At 36.6% G+C, this 24,739-nt stretch overlaps 1 protein-coding gene across 7 annotated transcripts in view; it reads right to left on the reverse strand.

The window, feature by feature from the left end:
* Window positions 1–24,739, reverse strand: part of TBC1D5 (TBC1 domain family member 5) — a 503,965-nt gene that overhangs the window by 104,902 nt on the left and 374,324 nt on the right. For all 7 annotated transcript variants that reach the window (XM_081072580.1, XM_081072576.1, XM_081072581.1 and 4 more), the window contains 2 exons: window positions 23,008–23,150; window positions 5,445–5,551 (listed from right to left, as the gene is read on the reverse strand). In XM_081072580.1, the coding sequence (XP_080928706.1) occupies window positions 5,445–5,551; window positions 23,008–23,150 (250 nt within the window). The remainder of the gene's footprint in view (window positions 1–5,444; window positions 5,552–23,007; window positions 23,151–24,739) is intronic.

Raw genomic sequence — 24,739 nt, forward strand, 5'->3', positions numbered from 1 at the left:
AGTTCAGATACAAAGAAAAACAAACACCTTTTTTGGGTCATTAACAGAGAAAACACAAAAACAAATCATTCTCAAGAATGGCCGTTTTCAGAGAAGTGTTCCAGCTTTTTAGGGAAAAAAAGGATGAAGAAGACAAAAGTAACAAATTCTTTCTACAACAGAAAATCAGATTAGAAACATACAGGAAAATCTGAACAGAACTTCTGATGAAAACATCATGAAAAGTAAATAAATGGATGCTGTGTATCCTCCTTCAAGAGTCAGTATGTATGGTTTTTAGGTTCTTTACTGCTCAGAGAAGGAAAAATTACAATGGCATTACTGGAATGGAGCTTTTTCTAACACTGCCACCTGACTGGTAGTAGCAGGCTTGAATCTATTCACCACTTTTCAATTTTGATATGTGACATTTTACCAAAGCCAGTTGACTTTTTTAAAATGTTGCATGTATAGTGGTTTTTTTGGAATTAAAAGTGTAAAAATCTATTAACCTGCATAAAATCTGAAATCTGAATATTCAGACTTTTTATAATTTAAAAAGGCAAAATTTAATATAACTCCAAACAAAAGCCAAATCAGAATTAGCCAAGCATAAGAACATTGCACATACTATTTTTGTAGTGCGTTTCTGTGTATAAGAATGACTATGAAATTAAATTGTCTTATTTGTAGCCATTTTGTTCCATAAACAGTAACAGTCACTGTTAAAAGAACTGCTTGCAAACTTACCAGAAATTTTTTGGGGGAATATTCTAGTCTTCAAAACAAATGGCAGCTGTCAAATTCGTACTGCATAATCTAAAATGTTAATCCATGTACTGTATTTCATTTGTAATAAGTCTTTGTGATAAGGTTAACACTTCAACACATAACACAAATAAGAGAGCACCAAAAAATGAAAATTACTTTGCTTATGTTTCCGTATTAGAATTTTATTTGCTAAAGGGTAAAAACAGATTTGCAAAATTCACAGTTAACTTAAAACAATAGTTTCAAACCTTTTATTCCTAGCCCTTACTGCCTTCAGGAAGGAGAGAACATCTGGTTATTTAAGGCACACAATATGTTCACATTTTCTATGACTTTTGTTTCTAATTGGGTTTTAAAATTTTTTTTTTGAATTTGAACAACTAGTTAGAACAATGTTTTTTAATCACTTCATATTTTTCAGACTGTCCTCCTTCTATCCCTCTACTTCATTTAATGGATTGTTTTTGGAAATCTGCTCAGTGGTTCTAATATGATAAAGACAAGAAAATGAGAATTAGGATTGTGGTCTGAAGAGCTAAGTATAGAAACCATGTTTACGGTGAACAGAATATAGGATGATCCAGTCTCTACATACAGCATCAATTAAAAAACTTTTCAAATAGTTCGCCACTTATATGCATGGAAGTTTTATTTATTACAGATGCAAATAAATGTCTAATACAAATTGAAAAATTTGGGTGAGAAATATCAGTAACTAGGATTCTACTATTTTTAAAACTAATGAAGCTACAGCTCTTGTGTGGAAAGGTGGTTGGACAACCTGGGTTCACTCGCTGGCTCTGCCATTTTCAAGATGTGTGACCTTGAATAAGTCTCTAAACTTCACCTTGATCCTCGGTGTGTTCATCTATAGAAGGAGGAGCTGGATTAGCCTCTCTGGGTTCTCTGCAGTTCTGAAAGTCTGACGGTCTAAGTCAAGTATGTTAATTACATTCTTTGTTATGTCTTCCTTGTTCCATAATACTTGAAGGGGTTAACAAGTTTTCAAAGAATTCTAACAGTAAATTAGGGAACTAGATGCTCTTTAAGTTCTTGTAGGGTTAATTCATCATCTTGATAAAAACGGCAGCTGACAAATATATAATGGGCTACAGCTTCTGTGGAATGTGGATATGGGTTCCAGAAATAACGCTAGGTGAATGAGATCCACCTAGATTAAAGTCAGTAGGGTATATTGGAAGAGGGTTAGCATTTGAATGAGAATTCAATTCTACCATTATTTTCTCAATACCAACAACTGTAGGAGGACACAAAACTAAATGCAAAAAATGATCAAGATCATAAGGAAAAATAATTGATAAAATCAATAAGTAAGTAACTAAAATACAAGGGTGCTGTGGGAATTCAAAGGGAAACAGGTCCTATCTGAGCCTGGGAATGACTTCCTGGAAAAGGTGGAAAGGATGACGGGAGTCTCAGGAGAGGATAAATTAGCTAGCCTGACAGATTACGAGCTTTTGGGCCTTGGGAAAGCCACAAAACCTTAACCTCTCTGCACTGAAAAACAATGAGGAAAGATAACTTGCTCTGCCTACCTCATAGCTTGTTGTGAGGGCCAAATTAAGCACATCAAAGTGCTTGGAAACTGTGAAGGAATATGATCCTATTATTACACTTAACAAGCCCATCATTTCAGTCTGTTCAAATGAGAAATCTTTTCACAGTAAAGCCTACATCACAACTGATATAAAACAATTAAAGCTCAGTGTCTCAAGCTCTACTTACAGAGTTGATTGCCAACTCAGCAATTCCACTGGGATTTAGGGATAGTAACAGGACAAAGTGCTTTTCTGAAGGTTGACAATGAACCCCCAAGCTCAGAGTTCCTTGTTTATTTTTATTTTATTGAGTCTGTCAGCAGCATTCAACACTGCTGTCATGTGAAACTAGGATATGGGAAAATGTACTTTCATGTCTCAAAGGTCATTTTTCTACTAGTTTACTTCATAAAGAGTTGTATGCTTATATGCTTACTCTGATCTACTTGAACGAGGAATGACTCAAGTATTTTAAGTATTTCATTGTTGCTAATAATAGAAAACATTTAAAGCACTCTAACGTCTGGAATTTTAGAGGATATGTGTGGGGAACTAGCATCATCTTTCCCTCTCTTTTTCCCCCTCAGTGTAAATGACCTCGTTTATGACTTTATAATAGACACTAACTCCACCGAAAACTCTGAAATCACTTGTAGATTTCTGTAACATATATGAATATAAATTTGCTTTCTTTTTTTTTCCCATTTGTATCTTTGTAGCATTGGACTAAACCTTGATAGATCATTAGAAGTCAGTTCTTTATGGACAAAAGATACTCTCATTGGGCTGGTTATTAGAGACAATTAATTTCAACCACAAAAGAAAAGACAAGACTCAGCAAGCATGAGTTTCCAGAATCACAAGGATGGTTGGTAGTGGAGTCACGATTTGACCCAGTGTCCCATTTCCTCACTCAGGCTCCTTGCAGGACACTATACTGTGACAGACCTACAATTAGTCCATGAGCCAAGTGACCTTAGGTATCATTTGACATTTACTAAATGATGTCAATGGGTCAGTCATTATATATACTTAACCTAAACGATCACCTGTGGGGTTAGCCATCTGAAAGCCCCTTCATATTATACAGCTTTCTTTATTTTCCCTATAGGTATCATCATTCCATGAACTTGCTCTCATGAGCAAGTTACACATGTTTTTGTGAGCATTTTAAATGACTCCCTCTGCCTGCCCAAATTTCTTACATCTCAGAAATATCAGTTTAAGGTTCTACATTTTAGGCCACTATATTAATCATGTTTTTACTTGTTAAGATCCTGAAAGTAAAAGTGGGAATACCTTTTTTAAAAAATGTATTTAATGCTATTACTTTTTGCTCTTAAATCTTACAGAACATATTTTTTAATGCTTACAGAATTGGCGTCATTATACTCATATTATGTATACTACATTATTGAGATAAAAAGTACTCTATTAAAAATCACAGATTCCACTAATAACATTGAAAGATTTAGTATAGAGAATTCTGCAGTATACAGAAGAGTGAATGATTCACATAAGATCAAACATAATTAGCTAGGGAAAAATTACCAAGATCGATAGGTTTAGATAATATATTCATTTCTCCCTTCAATTAAACCAAACAAATCACACAAATAGAAAATTCAAATAGTTATTTTAGCAATTTTTCTCCCACTCTGTATGACTCTAACAATTCCTAATACTGAGCTGACAGAATTTCCTTAAGTTTGTAAACCAAAACTCAATGACCAGCAAACTCATTCTTTATTTCTTTTATAGATATTTCACAATCTTGTTATTTTTTGTTAAAAATATATACTTATACAATTTATACACATATATGTACATATATATGTATGTGTATGTATGTGTACACATATATGTATATGTACATATATGTATATATGTATATGTATATATACACACATATATGTATATATGTATATATATGTACATATATACATATATATAATATGAGTATACACACACACACACACACACACATACACACACACAAATAAATAAATATGGGACTTTGGATTCTCATAGTCAGACTCCTAAACCTTACCAGAATAAAAACATGATACCTTGAGTGTCAGAAAAACAATGGATTTCTGATACTTAAAATTTGTGTAGGAGAAATGATATAAAATTGTATATTTCTACAGAAAATGGATACAGGTTCAAGGAAATAAATTATTTTAAAGCAACCAAAGAATAAATAGAGAATATACTCAAATGTTGATGTCAACAACTAAGGAAAGGGCACAAATCCTTTAGAATCAAAATTTACATTGATCATGGAGTCCCGACTTGATTGGCCAGAGCTTTGGCAATGGAATCCACAGACAGACTGACTCAAAGACAGTTCGACAACTGCCAATGTGACTGTTGAGAGTTCTGCCAAAGAGCCAAAGGCTGGGATAACCACTCAATGCCTGGCATTCTCGTACTTGTGTTTGAAGCTTTCTCTCATATTTCATCCAATATTTTTGTTTGGCTCAAATGCATCAAGAATTCACAGTCTTTTTTAGATCATTAAATGTTCTTATTTTCAAGAAATATAACATTAGTTGTAAAAGAGCACACTTTATCTCTAAAGTGTAAAGAAAATTTTAGTGACTTGCTTTAAGTTCAAGTACAGAAATCAGCATTATAGTCTGTTTAAATCTTTATTTTATGAGGTTACACTTCACCCACAAAATAAGAAATACCTACTCATATTATGAAATAATTTAGTATTTCAGTGTATCATAAACTGTTATAGAACTGGTCCTTTTTTATAGCTCTAATGTCTTGGTCTTCACATGGCCTCTGAGGCTCTACATGGATAAACTGGCCCCTGTGAGGGGCTCAATGAAGTTTAGTTATAAGGAGAAGCAGTTGCTCATCCACTGCCTTGCGTTATGAGGAAGGCAGCGGGGCAGAACAAGCTTCTAGGGACAAGAGATGTGTGTTTCAGTTTCTCATGGTGATGTCCACTTAATTTGCCTGCTGAGTTGCCAGCCAATGAGTTTTGGCCTACAACTCTAGGCAGATTCTTTCATTAGGTAATTCATCTGCCATTAGACAAATTCCACATTAGGAATTCTTGGAGTCATACCAATGTTTTGCCCAACTTAAAATTGTGCATATCCTATTTGGAAAGCTTACCTTTGGATCTCGAAGGAACAGAGCCTTAAGGATCAGTGAGTGTATATCCCCAATTAGAGGGTAATGCATCAGAAGGCCAAGACAGGTCTGGTAGTTACTAGAGATCACTAAATAAGAGGGAAAAAAAAATTCAGAAGCAATATTTCTTAAGATGTTTGCATTACTGAGAGTAAAAAAAATAACAACTTAGATTCAAAGAAAGCAAGCCAATAACAATTGATTTGATAAAAGGAAATAGGGAGAAGTGATCTTTTCCAAATAGCCTTTGAAGCAACACACTGTAGTGTTAACTGCAATCTAATATACTAGCACGTATCCTCAGGGGGTTTTGGAAGGAAGAGCCTCAGGTACAGATATGTGTGCGCCTTTGCAATATCAATAAACTCTTAGAAGCATGCATATTTACTGCCATTTATATGGCTGTGCTTAAATGTATCCAGTTTTGCTGCTTAGAAATTAGAACAAAAATCTTATGAATGGGAGAGAAACATTTTAAAACTTTCATAAAATGATATTGACCCTGATTAATGCTTCAAAACTTACATGTTTCATATATTCTTTTGTATATACATTAGATAACTCAAAATTAAAGACAATGTAATTTCTTCCAATTATTTGTTTTTCTAAAGGTAATAAGAAATTTTGGGAAAATATCCATGCAATATTTCTTGGAAGAAAAATGTCAAAATCTTCATAGATAAGCCTAACTGTGTGCCTTAGACAGACATTTAATTTTTTTTCAAATCTACCTAATTATGGGCACAATTATTAAACACATCTTTTCAGGCAGGTCTATGTAAACTATTTCATTTCTTGGCAATCCATCTGTCACCACTGTCACAGTCGGGCCCATTAACGATGCTTGTTTTTGTAAGCTGCCCTGTCTGTCTCCACAGCACTGATTGTGAAGAAACTTTACAGTTACAACTTCCTGTGGCTGCAACCAAATCCTTTTTATTAATCAGAGTAGTTAGTTGAAAAAAATTCCATAGGAAAACAAGTACGATTCAACAGACACAGCATAAATCACAAAATAATTGTTTGTGATCAGAAATATCATTGATTCTTAGATTTGTTTCTCCTACTTCTGTTGGAAACACCATTTCTTGCTATCGCTTCCCACCCCTCACTCTGCCCATGAACACTGTGGGGAAAGGAGACAGGATGGGCAAAATGAATAATTATAATCTATGTAAGGAACCACTTTATCATCTTCATTTCCGTTGCTGATCTGACAGCTTGTAATTTCATACATCTGCTTTCATTTGTAAAGCACTCACTTATCGTACCCTTTCTGTATCTGTTCAGACTCTTCTTTTCTTATTTGTTCATTTTGTCATATTCACATTCAGTTACCTGTTCTTTTTTCTCTAGAATTCAAAAAGCTAGGATACTAAGAATCGTATAATGTTTTCATGTACAGTCTTCTTTGAGATTTAACAAACAAATAAAACTTAGATTATCAACTCATTTTATAACTCAGAAAGTTATTCTCCCAAATGCTATAATGATTCAAAATTAGTATCTGCCTAGGAAGAATTCTTGCATATTTTGTAAGAGTGCCCGTTTTGTGGAAATGGTTCTGGGCTTGGGATTCAAAGATGAGGGTTTGAATTCTGGGACACGATTTGAGTATTTCATAAAAAGTTGCCTGAAGATTAAATGACATACTCTGTGTGATTGATTTATAGTAGTTGCTCAAAACCTGTTAAACGTAAACTCTCTGAGCTTAAGTTTAGTCATTTGGAAAACAACTTACTGATTTAAAAAATTATCTGCCTACTTCATTCAATCCAATTATTATTTTTTGGGTACCTAATCCATGACTGGCTTTACGGGTATGTCAGGAGAGGATGCAGAGATGAACAAAACACAGTCCTTACCCTGAAGAAAACTAAACCACAGAAGGAGAGATGTATGACAACAGGAAGTTATTACTACTACTATCGCTAATGACAAGGAATTATTGAAAGCTTTCTGAGACTAATTCCTATGCCAAGAAGTTTACCTGCATTATCTCATTTAGTTTCGATGGCAATCTTATTATAAGGGTACAATTATTACCCCGGTTTTACAGATGACAAAACTGGTACTTGGAAAAGTCGTCATTTGCCCAAACCACACAGTCCTTGGCATGGAAGGCCAGATATAGTAAATATTTAGCAATAGGCATACATTCTTGTATTTGGCTATAAAATGTCACAGGAAACAAATATTCATGGTAAATATAAAAAAAAAAATAATGAGCCAACCAAAAAAAGAAAAAAATGCTTAAATTAAGGCTTTAACACTATTTACTGTAAGTTTCCCCTGAAAACAAAACCAGTGTGTATGTAAGTACTCTGCAAGGTAACCTGGCGTGTAGAAAGAATTCAATAAATGCAATATACTCTGAAAAAAATATTTGTTGTGGGCCTACTACCTGCAGGAAAAAATACGTAATTACTATAGGCAGCGTCTTCAACCGTTTAAAAACCCTTACTCCTTACCTTTCCCAGTTATAAAATGGCAACATAGAAAATGGATTTCAAAAGGAGCAGAAAATCATGTGGGGTTAGAGAGTAAATCATAAATAAAAACAACAAAACTTTTATTCTTTGCCGTCTTGCTATACTTGAAAGCCAAGTATAAAACGGTCACATCCTTCTCCACACAAAGTGATTTTCATCCAGTGTTTAAGACTCTCATAAGGTTTTGTCTGTCTGGGTTTTCGTCGGTGGTTGCCATCATGACAAGGGCTCTGGGAGCACCATCACTCACAGACATAGCACCTTGGAAACCTCAAACAGACACACGTTCTTCTGCAAACAACGGGACAGTTCTTGTTTCTCGAACAGCTTTTGTGCAGGATAGCATGAGACTTTTAAAGTTTTAGAAAGAGAACAATCTCAGATTCAGAGTAGCCCACTCGGCCTAGAAAAAGACTTTTAAAATTACTATTCTTACTGCTTTTCAAGTGTAATAAACGTTAAACAGAATTTATTTTAATCAGAGATCAAACAACGTAAGAGATCTTTACTCAAGAATGTACACTTTTAAACATACAGTGCTGACAAATGAAAGGCAGTAAGCAAGCAAACGTCAAGTGCAGAACTGCTGGTGGCGAGCAGTGGAGAAAGCAGACACTGCTAGAAAAGTGCGCATGACAGCATGTTAGCTCCAGGCGACACTGGGATTGGCTGTGACATTTGAAGCACATCAGTTCACTGTACAGGCTTGAGTTTTCTCCACCATCTCTATCTCATTGCTCATTAATGGAATAAATGAGATGATACAGTAAAAAAAAAAGATGTTTAAGTGTTTTAATGCAAGTTACTATTATTAATGTAATAATTGTAGGCATGTGCTCAAAATCGAGGCCCAAGCTCTATTTCCACATCTGTAAAATGTAATGGAAATTAAGTCTGAAAAAATTAGCGTGCATAAAGATTTAGGAGAGAAACAATAAGCCTGATTCATAGTTTTTGCCTCTGTTTTTAATCCAAATGAAGGAAAACCATACATAGGTCAGGTTATTTATTTGTTAGTTAATTTGAACACAGATATATAGGCACATTTTATTTCATTGTACTTAGTGTGATTTTTAATGTCATACTCAGAAACACGGACCTATCAGTAGAAACGGTTGAAGTACAGAAAATATTCAAGAAGTCCTGGCAATATCCCTTTTGTTTTGTTAGACTTTGTGTATTCACTCATCTAATGAACATTTATTAAATAATTATTTTGTTCCACACAGTGAATTAAGTCCTAAGCACAAGACAAGAAAATAAGACACATTCTCAATGTTCTCTTCATCTTCCAATGGAAGAGAAGCATAAATCTAACTGCAATACAGAACAGAATGGATAACAGGGCACACACAGCTGTGACAACTCCAAGAATGGAAGCCTGTGGGGTCAGTGAGTGTGTCAGCCAGCAGCCCGTGGAAGGAAGTCCATGAGGCAGGACACTAAGTGGCCCCAGGGACGGGCGTGCTAAAGAGAAATGGAGACATGGAGGGAGAAAAGTCGACGCAGGTCTTGCTTACATGTAGGGAATGGAGTTTCTATTTTACTCTGTGTTTGCCAGCATTCACTGAAGGACGACGGTAAGTAATGTGGTCAGATCTGTGTTTCAGAAACATTGAGGCTGGCACGGGTAATCAGTGGGAGGGAGGAAAAGAGGCACAAGAGGCAGGGGGCCAGGTAAAGTTCCTGATATTACTACAGAGGAGAGATGGCTATCTGAAGTAAGGAATGGGCAGAGGGGTACAGTGGGCAGAAATTGCTGGAAAAATGGATAGGTCTTTGTATGTGATTAAATTTGGGGAGTGTGAGCTTATGAGAAAGAGTAATAGCAGACAATAAGAACCTAATAAAAATATTAACATGTTTATATGATGAGGCTACTTAAAGAATATAACAACTTTTAATTATTTCTTTGTGGAATTTTTTTTTATTAGTTTCAGGTATACAAAACAATGTAATAATTAGACATTTACACCCCTCACAAAGTGATAGCCCCCTTCTTCCCCAATCTTTGTGGAAGTTTTAAACATAGTTTTTATTTTTATTAAAGTTATATGAGGTCTGAGAATTAAGTTCGCGAACTCATCCTAAAAATGTGCTACATATCTCATTGCTGAATATCACTACGGTCACCTTCAAAGTACTCCCCTTGGGAAGCTGTGCAACGGCGCCAGTGCCTAGTCCACCCTTCAAAACAATTTTCACTCTTTTTCTGGAACGGCCATCAGAGCTGTTGTCATATTACCCTTGATGTCCTGAATGTCACGAAAATGTCTTCCTTTTAATATTTCCCTTATCTTTAGGTAAAGAAAGAAGTCACTGTGGGCCAGATCAGGTGAGTAGGGAGGGTGTTCCAACACAGTTATTTGTTTACTGGCTAAAAATGCCCTCACAGTGTTCAGTGAGCTAGTACATTGTCGTGACACAAGAGCCATGAACTGTTGGCAAAAAGCTCAGGTCTTCTAACTTTTTCACGCAGCCTTTTCAGCACTTCCAAATAGTAAACTTGGTTAACTGTCCCGTTGGTACAAGTTCATAATGAATAATCCCTTTGATATCAAAAAAGGTCAGCAACATCATTGCAACAAGTTCATAATTGTCAGTCCTCATACATGTACTTTGTTTGAAGAGTCAAATCATTCTATAAGTCTGATTATAAAAACAGCACTTGCTGTCTCCTGCCCCCTATTTCCCACACTCCCCAGAGGCACTTGCTTTCTTGAAGCTGATTAAAAAAATATTTACCTTCTATATTTTAAAAAAAGCTAATATTCCTAGCTCTTATTTTAAACATTTTCTACTGACTTCCATTTAAGAAGACAAAGCTCTCCCTTGTCCTTCGCACTGAAACCCAGCCCTCCACAGGCCTCCACGTCACACATACATCCTTTCTCTCTTCCCCCATGAAGTCATATCATAATTTTAATTAGATCAGTTTTTTAGAGTTTTCATTTTTATAACTAGGCAAATGTTAGCACAGCTGAGCGATACAGTATGTCATGACTACTTTCCCTTTCTTGCACAGACTCCTTTCTTTCCTGGAGTTTATAACTCCTGTTTTCCATTTGCCTTGTGTATATATTTAACACTAATTTAACCTTATATGCTCTCCCACTTGTATAATTCTCTCAATATTTTTAAAAATTTTAGGTATTTTGTTAATTTCAAGATATATTTTCCCCCTTATGAAATTCCTCATGAGGCCTCTGACTTGTTCCCTTATCCTGGGGGTGTCCTTTACCTCTCATGAATGTTGTATCTTTATTTCCTAGAGTACCCAGATTATTCTTTCTTGCTTTACATTCTCATTCTGGTGGAGCACATCCTCCAAAAGTTTTACGCACAGAACATGAAATTTTGAAACCTCTATTTGAGAGACTTTCTTTTGACACAATTAATAGTTTGACTAGGTACAGAATTCCAGGTTGGAAATGCTTTTCCCTCAAATGTTGGGAACACTGTTCCAGAGTTTTCTGGCTTCCAGTTGAAAAGCATCAAACCATTCTAATTCCTAATCCTTTATGTGACCTGTTTTCACTTCTCTTCCCCTCAATATTCTGTAAATTCACGATAATGTACCTTGGTTTGTATCTATTTTCACATATAATGGGACCTTTCAATTTAGATATTTACGTTTTTCTGTTTAACTGAAAATTTCTCAATTGTTTCTTTGATGATTTTCTTCTTTCTGTTTATTTTGTGTTAGTTATTTCTTCTTTCTCTTTCTCTCTCTCTTTCAGAAATCTCGTTAATCAGACTTTGAATCTCCTGGCCTGGTCCTATAATTTTCTTTCTTATTTTCTAACTCGGTTTTATTTGTTACTTTCTGGGATTCTTTTTCAATTTTATATTCCAACCATTTTTATTTTCATAAAATTTCAATTTTCAATTATACTTTTTCCCTTAAATTTTTCCTTTATGTATTTTCCAAGCTCCCTGTATAATCTCTGTGCCCTTCAAGTTGCTTTTTTCATGGTTGCTTGCTTAGATATAGACTTTCATTGTGATGCTTTCCTCCAATGTTTGGTGATTTTTGGCTATCTGCTAATGTTCAAGAGTGGGGCAGTACAAAGGTAACTTGAAGATAGCTGCGTGTGCGTAGATGGAAGGATTTGTTAACTCTGGGGCTACCACAGGTCATTTCTTGGGCAATTTTTGAGCCTGGATTTTCAGGCCTTTTCCCTTAGGCTAATTAGATTCCCCAAGAGAAGACACTCCCAAACTTCCTCCTGAAAAGAGACAGTCTGGCCTCAGTTCTGTTATTTGAGATGGTAAAGAAGACCAGTGGGCTCAATAGTCACTGAAATTCCCCAAGGCCCTAGTCCAGAGACCCTCCATTTTACCATCTGCAGAGGATAAATCCTGGAGGTAAAAGTTGAAGATCTGGGTAAAACAGCTTCTTAAACAGACTTTCAACCAGTTTTCGTTTTTCAGTCTTAGTTTTTCCCTTCCCCCTACCAATTCCCAGAGGTACCTGGCACTGCAAATTTCTACATTTTTAGAAATTTTATGGATTATTTCTTGGCTTTCCCCATTATTAATTTTGTATTTAGTTTTCTTGGCTCTGCCAATTTACTTATCACTCATCCATCTGTTTTTCCTGCTTCCAAAATTGTTATAATCTCCTTCCTAATTCTCTGTGTCTTGTAGGTTTATGCTATTTTAATGGGGGTTTCAGGAGCAATGGAGGTAAATGTACCTCATAACTAATATCTTTAATCACTTCTGTAATGGCGTTTCTACTCAGCACCTGGGCAGGTGAACTGACGGGAAAGAAGAATCTGGATGAGAAGCAATGGGTGGAGAAGCTTGGGGAAATAAACAGTCAGAAAGCCAAAAATCACCCTATTGCCCTTTCTCTAACCATCAAAGAGAATGGTCCCAGTCAACTTGCAGGACTATTCACATTCACCTTTGGAAGCAACAGATGGGAAGAGAATCTTGAACATTCCTGGGTAAGATCCCAGCGATGCATGTAATTTTGTGGGCTTTTGCCCATTAAAGTGTTCTAGAGCTCCTGAATCCATCTGTTGTATTGCTTTCTAGGACCCGGAAAAATGGGGGGTGGGAGTAAGAACATGGGAGGGTAAGATTATGGTATTAGGAGATAAGCCCACTTCTTACCTTTTGTAGAAGGCCAGAATGAGATACGTATCAGCTATTAATTTTGAACATGGAATACAATTTCTGTAAGATAATAATTCCCCTTTTATACCTCTATTCCTGTAGCTATGTAAATTAAAATTATTTTCAGGCAAAAAATACACATTAAAAAGACACTGTGACACATACTAGAATGGCCAAAATCCAAACCCCTGACTCCACCAAATGCTGGTGACTATGTGGAGCAACAGGAACTCTCACTCATTGCTGGTGGGAATGCACAGTGGTATAGCCATTTTGGAAGGCAGTTTGGAAGCTATGTGTGATTTTTCAGTCCTGACCATAGGCAATTACTAAAGTCTGATAGCAAAATTTTGGTGTCTACTTGACTGGCCTAAAGGATGCCCAAATAACTGGTAAACGTTATTTCTGGGTATGTCTGTGAGTGTGTGTCTGGCATTTGATTCAGTAGACTACGTGAAGAGATCAAACCTTACCAATGAGAATGGGAATCGTCCATTTCATGGGGGGGGGAGGGGACAAAGGGAATAAAGAGGCAAAGGAACGGTGAATTCTCCCTCTCTTCTTGAGCTGGGATGTCCATTTTTCTCCCGCACTTAGATATCAGAGCTCCTGGTTCTCAGGCCTTCAGACTCAGACTGAATCAAACCACTGGTTTTCCTGGTTCTCCAGCTTGCAGACGGCCTATGTGGGACTTCCACAACCATACGAGCCAATTCCTATAATCTCCTCTGATGTATATTTTTTTATATATTCTATAGGTTACATTTCTCCGGAGAACCCTGACTAGTACAAAAGGGCTTCACCTGATAGACCTCTCAGGGAAGAACTGTCCTCCGCATACTGGATGGTACACAGCTGGTGCACTGTGGTCCCTAAAAGGAGTTGCAATCAAGGTCTCAGGCGAATGTAGCTGGTCATGATCTTTCACATATCTGCATTCCTTGCCCTACTGTTTTCATTCCTAGAACTCTTTATCTGACCCCTTGGGCAGAAGTCCTATTCAGGTATCTTTGCCAAGACCTCCTTACGCGGGTAGGAGAAATAAATTTTGAAGATACTTTGCCTCATTTGACTTACTACCCAGTACTTTTCCACTCCCAGTACTCTCCACTGACACCCCACCACCTATGGCCCCACCAGCCATGGTCTTTTGTTCAGGGCTCCCTTAGCAGTGAGACAACTCTATCCACATCTGTGCTGATGCACTTGACCCTTGACAAGTATGCCGTTCCATGGGTGAAATGGAACAAAGGGAACTGATATTTTTTTCTAGTTTTAGACTCTTGCTTATACCATCACAGCAAGCAACGAAAGGCTTAACTATTTCATTTTCGCCTTGCTGCTTTTTCATTAGCTACGCCGACACTTAGCAGCTCAGCTCTCTCTCTCCTGCCCAGCTGAGTTGAGCTCCTGACATGTACCTTACGATCCAGGAGTTGTGCTCCGTGGTATTCACACACATGAAATGAAAATGTATGTCTGACCAGAAAGGACACACTGATATTTATAACAGCCTTATTCATAGTTGCCAAAACCTGGAAGCAACCAAGATATCCTTCAGTAGGTGATGGATAAATAAACTGTGGGACACCCAGACCACGGAATACTATTCAGCGCTAAAAAGAAATGAGCTACCAAGCCATGAAAAGACATGGAGAAAACATAAATGCATATTATTAAGTGAATGAAGTTAATGTGAAAATGTTACAAATTATGTTCACTATATGACATTCTAGAAAAAAAAAACACTGGAGAAAATAAAAAGATCAGGTTTGACAAGGGAGGGAGGGATGAACAGACAGAGCACAGTGGACTTTAGGGCAGGGTAGACTATTCCATGTGACACTATAAGGGTAGATACATGTCATTATACATTTGTCTGAACCCACAGAATGGACAACACCAAGAGGGAACCCTAATGTAAACTAAGGACTTTGGGTGATAATGACGTATCAGTGTAGGTTCACTGATTGTAACAAATGTAATACTGTGGGGATGGGTGTTGATAGTCAGGTTGACTGTGTGTATGGAGGGGCAGGGGTATAAGGGAATCTACTTTTTGCTCAATTTTGCTGTGAACATAAATATTCTCTAAAAAATGAAGTCTATTAAAAAAATCTAGACATAGAAAAACAATGTGTGCTACTGTGGCACACTAGCCAATGATAGTGATATTTTACGAGATTTTTAAACTATGTTACAAAGTTATATAAATGGTATTTGTAATTCAAAGGGTACAATAATATCCATATCTGAGATGGTCATAAAAATGATGAAATATTTAATGTCTGAGAGGGAAGAGAGCTGGCAGTCAGGAAGTATTTGAACACTCCTGCAAATATAAGACCACCAATTTGTGCTTTGATACTCTGTGACACGTGATTGTGTGATTTAACACAATCTTTGTTTCTAGTCCCTGAGGTTGGGTAAAGCTTTTCCAGAAAAGATAAGTAAATCCAATCTGTAGTTGAAATAAATGGCATTTTGACTTCAGTATAATGTTGAACATGCTCTTAATGAGAAAATAGAGAAACAGGGATTCTAGATTAGGACAGATGAAAACACTGGCAGAGAGATAGGTAGTGGCTGAAGAGTAAGCAGGGATCTAAAATGAAATAAAAAGTAGCAGTGTTCTAAATCAGTAAGAGGACACAACTGCCACACCAGGCCTGGCCAAAAAAATGGCTACATAGACCCCTACAGAAAATTGAGGAAAATTACAGTTTTGTAACATGTTTATGATGGCTGAAAAAAACAAGGCAAGAAGTAGGTAGAAATGCCAAGAAGGAAACTTTTCCATTTACAAAATGTTCAGGGAGAAAGAAAATTAAAAAGACAATAAATATTTGAGAGATACTTTCTGGTTAGAAAATCTACTGTTAAATGGATTTGATTATAATGTTTTAATTATTAATATAGTTTACAAGAAGGTAAAATGTATGTTACATTGTAAATTAGAAAAAAATGATTTTCTTTGATACTAGTCAAAAACAAAATAAAAATTTAAAGCAACAAAAAATGTGAAAATTTTCAGATACTTACTTTAAAAAGCAGACAATGCTTTCTTTTAAAAAAAAAGCCATGTTGAGTCATTATTTAGTTGAGTCGATATTCTAAGGGTTTTTGGGCACCTGTCCTCTTAGCAATTACTGCATATAAAGGCCCCACCCCGAGGTGTCTAGAGTACCCTCTGTGTGAAATCACTCCAAATACTACTGAGCACATGTTTTGAGGGATAGGGAAGATTTATAATGGGTGGTTCTGGTCCTGGAGAACTTGTAATCTAGGAGAGAAGACGGGACTAACATGCAACAATAGGAACAAATAAGATAGAGTATAATTAGGTGCTACGTTGAGTAGTATTGATTAAGTATCTTATAGGACAGCAAAAGTGAGAGATAAACAAGGGCTAGGATAACTGGAGAAGGTTTGGGAAAAAGCTGCCTTGCCTTAGGTCAGAAAATAGTAGTAAGATTCAGGAAGGTAGAGCCAGAGGAAGGGGGGAACCACATTAGTGACTTACAGCATGGAATAAGTCAGTTAAAGAAATAGTGTGATGAGAGTATGGCTATTAATAAACTATTACAGGAGTAATGGCTCATGATAATATTTCCTTATCTCCTAATCTTTATTTTTTTATATATATATAATCTTAATCCATACAATCTGGCAAAGGATTCCAAAAGCATTTTTTATAATACATAAAACTGTTTATGGCTTGATTAAAATGTTTAGAAATAATTCTCTTTAGAAATGGATACTATGTACCTTCCGTAAAGAAAAAGAATTTCAGAGAACAGCCATTTGACCATCATTTCAAAGGTTCAATTTTTAAATCTGTATTAGATAATGTTCATATTGTTATTTTTTTCCAATATGAAATCTTACTTTTACTTTATAAAATCAAGGTAGGGCTTGAGGAATGGAAAAGGTGATGTCAGAACCATCCGTCTGTCACTAACCCTGGTTTCCTAACCTGTAAACATGGAGGTTGGGCTCGGTCGCTGAAACCTCATAAAGAACACGGTATTTATAAGAAACCTATTAAGTGGTTGAATATTATACCTGCCTGACTGAATTACTTTCAAAGAGAATGAAAGCTTTGTTCAAGGGATCTAAAGAACGTTATAAGAATACTTTGGCCAAAAATGAAATACGAGGTGCTGACAGCGTGAAAGGGGTGGAATAAGAACTAAGCAGGGGCATTAGGCTCTAACCCCACAGACTGAATGATAGTTTTATTATAAATTACTTTACTGCCCAGGGCATTGTATTAGTTTGCTTGGGCTACTGTAACAAAGTACCCAAAACTGGATGGCTTAAAACAACAGAAATTTGCTGTCTTACAGTTCTGGAAGCTGTAAGTCCAACATTAGGGTGTGCCAGGGCCATGCTCCCCCTCAGACCTCCAGGAAAGACTCCCTCCGTGTCTCCTTTAGCTCCCGGTGACAGGCTGGCTCCTTCTGAGGGCTCTGAGGGGGGATCTGTTCCATGCCTTTCTCCTAGCTTTCGGTGACAGCTGTAAATCCATGTCATTTCTTGGCTTGTAGACACATCACTCCAGACTCTGCCTTTGTTTTCATATGACATTATTCTCCATATTCTCAGTCATATTGCAACAGTCATATTGCACCCCTCTTCAGTCCAACCTCATATTAACTAATTACATCTGCAACCACCTATTTCCAAATAAGGACATAATTTGATGTAGTAGGAGTTAGATCCTCAACATATATTTTGGGGGAGATATAGGGAGATCAACCCCTAACAGGCATCATCTGTGCCTATAAAATCAGGATTCGGGACTATGTACAGTGAATCTAAACCATTTTTTAGGTTACATATTCCTTTGAGAAGATGATGAAACTATATATTTTTGAGCCAGGGAAATGCACACCTACACAATATTTTGCACTTCAATCCCTTTGAAGTCCTCCACTGATTCTCTAAGAGGAATGTACCCCAGTAAGGAACGCTGTCACTGAAGGAAGGTTTTCAGTTTTGCCAAGTGCATCATTCTCTGTGACACAAATGTATCACGTATGGCTTCCAAAGAACACGTAATGCCCAAAGCCGTCACCACTCTGGATGTCCCAGGATTCTGACTCATCATGAGTCAAAATCCATTGAGATAGAATAAAAACTTGACACCAACGTTCCATTTGGAATGCTGTGGCTGTCAAACTGTCTACCTTCTCCTTGCTCTTGACCTTGGCCTAAAATGGAAGCTCATCTAATCAGTACTGCCCTGCCATGCTTTCTACCGGATCTTGTTCTGTGTCCGCTTCCTGCTATCCGCCACCAACCCGCCCAATCCTTTTCTCTGAGAACCAATGCCTTTTTCTGAGCCTAGCCCTCCTGGAATTCACTGCTACTCCTGCGACCTCCCCTGGTGGGCGGCGGGAGCACCACCTCACTCCTGATTTTCTTTCCAAACCATCTCCTATCTTTTCATAAACCCCTTTTCTTCTCAAGTTCACGCCACACATCTATACCTCCATCAGGCCCCTTCATTACTGTCATGCAAACACCGTGACGGCTGGCAAATAGTAGGCACTCCATAAATACTGTTTGAATGGCTGATTCTTTGAATAAATGACTGATTGAATAAAAGTTGTTTCCTTGGTCACTCTTCTGCATTTACTTGAGGCTTTCGTTGCTTCGTTCGCTATGCTTCTTTCTCCATCTTTTGCTGTCATGATTCTAGGTGAAGAGTCCATGGAGGACCAAAGAGAAATCGCAGCTCCCTCAGGATCCTTTTCTCTGTTAACAAAGCCAACCCTCCTGGGCACACCCAGAGCTGCTCCATGCCCTCTTTTGTTTGACCACAACCTCTGATTTTCACTCTCACATCCTTCTTCTACTCCCTTGATATGCTGATTTCCCCATAGTCTTTCCTGGCCATGTTTCCCTCCCTCCACATCCTAAACCACTCCTTTAAAATGCAATCCACACCCTCCATCCTCCTGCCTCCCCTGGGCTCTGCCTAATTCATTTGGATGTGGGCCTGACTTGAAGCAGAGTTATAACCTGCCTCCTGTCTGTGTATCTTGCCTGGACTGCTGAGCGTGGCTGGGAAGAAGCATAAACTTGAGGCCTGGTGCCACGGCCCACTGTTTGTCTCTACAAGATCTTCAATAGCTGGACCAGGCTTATCATTGTCCTTGCTCAGCCATCTCTCCACACTTCCCAGTAAATCCCCTGAAGCCCCAGGCACTACCATGGCTCCTGCACAGCAGACAGCCCTGCTTCCTCCTTTATCAGACATGGAATTCCTCCACTTTCCATCGTCTCCACCTATAAACCGGTCTACTCTGCTATCTGCCTGGTGGCTGCCTCCTGCGAGGAACAGCATCAGTTTTTCACTCCTGGTCCAAAGTCAGTCTTCCCCAGGACTCCTGACCTTGTTCCATGGCCTCTGAGCACTTGTTTCTTCAGTTATGTCACTCAAAGAATATTTGTCAGCAAGATTACTATGCCTTGGGCCCTGTTCTAGACGCTAGGTTACAGCAGGAAAACCTGGACAGAAAAAGTCCTGTCTCTCATTAGGGGGGTGGGGGGCATGAAGAACAGTAATAAACAAATTAAAACCTTCAATAATTGATAAGATAATTTATCTTTTCATAGATCTCATCCATGGAACAGGAGGGGGAAAAATAGTGCTGACACTTGAAGGAGAAACAGAATGCTTTTGGAAGGAAGAGTCTCTATCCGTTCTCCCCACCTCCAAGGTGCCCTGATCTCATTCTGAAGACAGCCATTCATCACTCCTTATCCTCAAACTCACTTCTAGTTACATCTTTCTTCTTCCCTTCTCTACTGACTTTCTTTAATGAATACATATGCTGTCTCTACATTCTTTCTTTTTTATTTAGTTGACTTTTTAGTTGAAAGTGTATTGCATACATAAAACTACAACAGCAACAAAACTGTGGAAAAGGCTATTGTAACTCTTAACTGTCTGATCACTCTTTAACCTACCACATCCACGTCTGCTCCACCACCCACTGAATCCATTCTGGCAAAGGTATCAGATGACTATCCCTCCACAGGCCCAAATCTATGGACTTCTCCAGCCTTCCCTCACTGCATCTCAGCACTCCTGACCCCCATCATCTCCCTGGGCTCAGATAACACAGTTTTCTGAGGTTACAACACAGGCTCTTTCTTCTCTGGTGTTAACACTGAAAACTAACTTAAACACTGATGTTAAACGTGGAGTTCCACCTTTGCCCATGTTCTCGTTCTGTAAGCACCCACCATAGGTAGGCTGACCATATAATTCTTATGATCCTAATGGGATGCCCGTGAGAGTGAAAGAGGGCAGTATTAATATTTATTACTCTCAAACAGCAGGTATTCCCAAACAAACTGGGATATATGGTCACCTTATTCACAGGATATCACACCCACTCTTATGGTTCTAACTAATACATACCTATTATCCATTCACAAAATTAAGTATGTGGCCTTGATACTCACATTGAGCTTTATTCCCAAATCTCCTAGTTATTATTTCTTCCAGATATCTCAAACTCAGTATGGCCAACATTCAATTCATCACTTCTATTCCTAAAATCTACTAATTCTTATATTTCCTATCCAAGTTATACATATTACCGAGTCACTCACCTCTCCAAGCTGGGGATCATGTTAGAGTTCCTGTTCTCCCTTAGCCATCATATTTAATCACCAAGACATGCTGACTTTAGTTCTGAAAATGTCTCTAATCTGCTAGTTTCCCCCGGACTATTATCATCACCTGTTATCTAATTTCTTTGCTCTAGTCTCGTCTCTTTCAAGTCTATTTCCCACATTGCTGCCAGAGGTGATCTGACCACATTTCTGACGTACACCCTTTACTAGCTCACGATCACTTACAGGATAAAGACTTTTATCATGATCCTATACCTGTTTCCTCTTCAGTCTCATAAATGGTTAGTCTCTCTCTCCCTTTGCACTCTAATAATACCAAATAACTTGGGGAGAAACATACACATACACAATCCACACACCCCCATTAAGCTGTTTCTCACTTCTAAGCCTTTCTTCATGCTCTTCCTTCTGCAGGAACGCAGAACCCCCTATTTAGCTTGGCAGCATCTATACCACTGTCTCTAGTTGCTCACAGCTGGCCCAGAGGGGAGCTCAGCGCCTCTCCTTTAAACTTTCTAACTATGGCTCCACACCTCAACCACAGGGTCGGAAACATTAGTTTGAAATTAATTACGGCAGTCTTTCCTACTGGTAAGCTTCGTGAGAACAGGAGAGTGACCCTTAAATACTTGGCAGTCACCCTATTTTAGGAGGTCTCATCCACTGCTATGGATTTAACCAGGAAAATTAAAATAAGTTGGACTAAATGTTGAAATGAATAAACAACTATTACCCCTGCACATGTGTCCATATGTTTTATAACATCATCAATGAAGGGATTAAAAAATATGTAAGAGCTTCAGCTGCCAAAAATGTGTCTGTTTTATGAAATTAATTTTAAAAAGTAGATGTTAGCATAGGAGACAGGATGATTAAATTAAAAATATAGTTTTGATATGCCAAAGTTAAGAAAAGAGCAGATACTTAATTTTTAAGACTACATAAAATAAAAACACATTGTAAAGCTCTGTAGCTTGAAAAATTTTGTGAAAATATTATCCAAAAGCATTTTTTTAATAAAAGAGATTTCTTATTCCTTTTGTTTTTTTATTACTGACGTTAAAAAAAATCATGAAACTTTAAAATGGGAGACTAGTGTCGAATCTCCTAAAATCTAGTATCCATCAAGTCTACCCAACATTCTTCTCTACTTCCCAGATGTTTTGTCTTATGATTTCCATGTTCTTATGTGATTATTTCTGACTCAGAAAGAAGGAACTTTTCACTTTGTCTGTCACAACCCAAACTATCTGACCTTCAAGGCATAGAAAAACACCACTATTTTTGGATAAAATGTGGTACTCCTGTCACTTATTCATTCAAGTAATTTTGGGGGAATTAAAAAAGTATAAACTAAATTTTAAAGAATATTATCAGTGTTACCAGAGGCATACCAAGAGCATCTGGCACAAATGGTATTCACTGAATAACTAAAAGAGAACCACACAGCAATTTAAGAGGTAAAAGTATGAATGACGCCAAATAGTTTATATTCTTCTGATAAAGTCCTACTTTTATGATAGTTTTTTATTTCTTATTTAGTTATTACTTTGTGCAATGTTTCCTAATTATGTTTTTGCTTACAAATCTTGTTTTGCGAACTGTGATTATTTTTTTGAGAAGGAAAACAATTTGAAGTGTTTTGAAATTTAAAACATGCTCTGATATTTTCTTCAACCTGAGGATTATCCGACTATTCAAAAGGGATAGGCACTGGCTTTCTAGCTATGGCAAGCACCCTAAGGGAGATCTGATAAGATGGAATACAGTTAATATTTGGTCCTCTATTATAAATATATTTGGCCAAAATGTAACTGAGAAAATAAAATATTTTTAAATGTAATATTTATTTTTTTATTGGCAAGTTGTTGATACTATAGAAACAGCTCCAATCTCCTGATAAATATCCTTGAATACTACCTACCTGTCAGAAGGTGGAGCTCTAAACATATCTGAAATACTGGCTTTTTATATGTGCATTTCACAAGTGTGTTTAACGAGCAGATTAAAGCAAGAGTAAAGTCTTTAGAAAAGCAGTTCTGAAGAATATTCCAATTCTGTCAGGATAAAATCACCCACATCTCCCAATATGGACATGGTTAACTAACAATAAAGAAATTCAGCATGTTCCTTTGGAAACGTCAATATATTGCCTACTATAAAATATAGGTTAGTAATTCAGAATAAAAGACAATGTATTTAAAACACAAAACTTATTTTTAAAAATCAGGACCACCTACTTGAACATAGTCAAGGTCATTAACACTTACAAGCATCTCGGATGTAGAGTAACATGGCTATGAAGATGTAATCCACTAAACTCAGGCTGAGGCCATCTGCGAACAAGGCGTCCCAGACCACCAGGAGATCCTGCAGGGGGAACTCTCGTCCAAACAGTAGCCGTACCCACCGTCTGGAGAGAAACAAACCCAAAATTCAGAGAAAACAGTACGTTTGAGAGTAATATAAAGAGAATCATATTTTTCTTGTAACTGTGGTAAAAATTATGTTTTAAATGATTACACTAGACAAATACTATACGTCAAAAATATAATAAAGTAAAATCCAAGTTTTAAGCTCTCAAATGAATTTTGTATTTTTAAAACTAGGCCACAGTCATTAAACTTTATTCCTATATGTGTAAAACAAAAGTACATTTGAAAGGGTAGATATCTTTCATATTTAATAGAAATTACAAAAATCACAAAGGCAAAGAGAAAAATAAATGTATAGTGGTCTGGTGATTGCCTCATATGTAAGGTTATCAGTTAAGAAATACAATTTTCCAAAATTTTATAACTACTGATTTTTTTAACTAGATTTTTGCAAAAGTTTATATGACAAATTACTATAGGAAAACGGAAAACTTCATTCTCACATTTTACTCCTATTTAAAAATTATTCATTTTAAAATTAAAAGTGAGAAAAAAATAGTAGATATCTATATATTTTTTTGGTCAAGCACAGACAGTTATTTCAAGTGAAACACTGAGGGATACTTAATTGTTAATTGTAGAACAGATACACCTGATAAGTGAAGGCTATCTTTCTAGGTGTGTTTTTCAAAACACTCATTTCTATGGCTAGGAAAATGGATATCCATCCATACATAAGCAGCTAATAAGAATACTGAACAAGATCTGTATAGAATTATACATATATATATGTATGATCAAATACTTAGCAACACTTCAGACTTTCAATATATGCCAACTAAGCTATTTATATCTAATTCTTAGAAGAAAGTTAAAACAACTCACTTTGATATGCTTTTATTCATTTACTTCTAATTTTATATAACATGGCTACAAAATTCCTTACAGAAGCCTTTCTCTAGGAACCTCAGCTAGAATTCCATGAGATTCTGACACACAGAAAATAGTCAAAAATTTCAAATTTCTAGTACTACCAAATAGTACAGAATAAAGGAAACTGTTCAAAAAACAGTTAATAGATATTACCAGTTTGCAAAATTTGAAATAAAAATAACCATCATGGGGTTAAAGTGAGGTAAAAAAAATCAAATATTTTCTTCAGGAATTATTATATTTAAGGAGGAATCATAGCTATAACAAAATAGTGTACACATGTGTATCACAGTTTATTAGGAACCATATGATCAAATACTGAAGTTCTTTTGTTCATATTATCAAATTAACCAACAAAATAATTGTATTTTCAACTACATCTTAAATTCTGTTACTCAATTTTTCAGAAAACAATTTCAATTCCTAAGTACCATTTATTGTTTCAAAAATGTTATGGTACTGTTTACAATTTTGTTCTACCTTTTAATTCTTATTCCACTGCTAATATGAGAGGTGACTAGAACAAAATATACCTTTTTGTCTAACATGACTGATTTATGCAGGTTGAGCAAAAACATTTTCTGCACACTTCTAATTCTTTCAAATTACAAATGCTAGTATTTACTGGTTTAAGAAGTATAAAAATTTCTCTAAGTTAAATAGGTTCTCTTCTTAATTACAAAGAATCAACTGG

The sequence above is a fragment of the Rhinolophus hipposideros genome (assembly GCF_964194185.1).
Source record: "Rhinolophus hipposideros genome assembly, chromosome: 14".
In the NCBI taxonomy this organism is placed as follows: Eukaryota; Metazoa; Chordata; class Mammalia; order Chiroptera; family Rhinolophidae; genus Rhinolophus; species Rhinolophus hipposideros.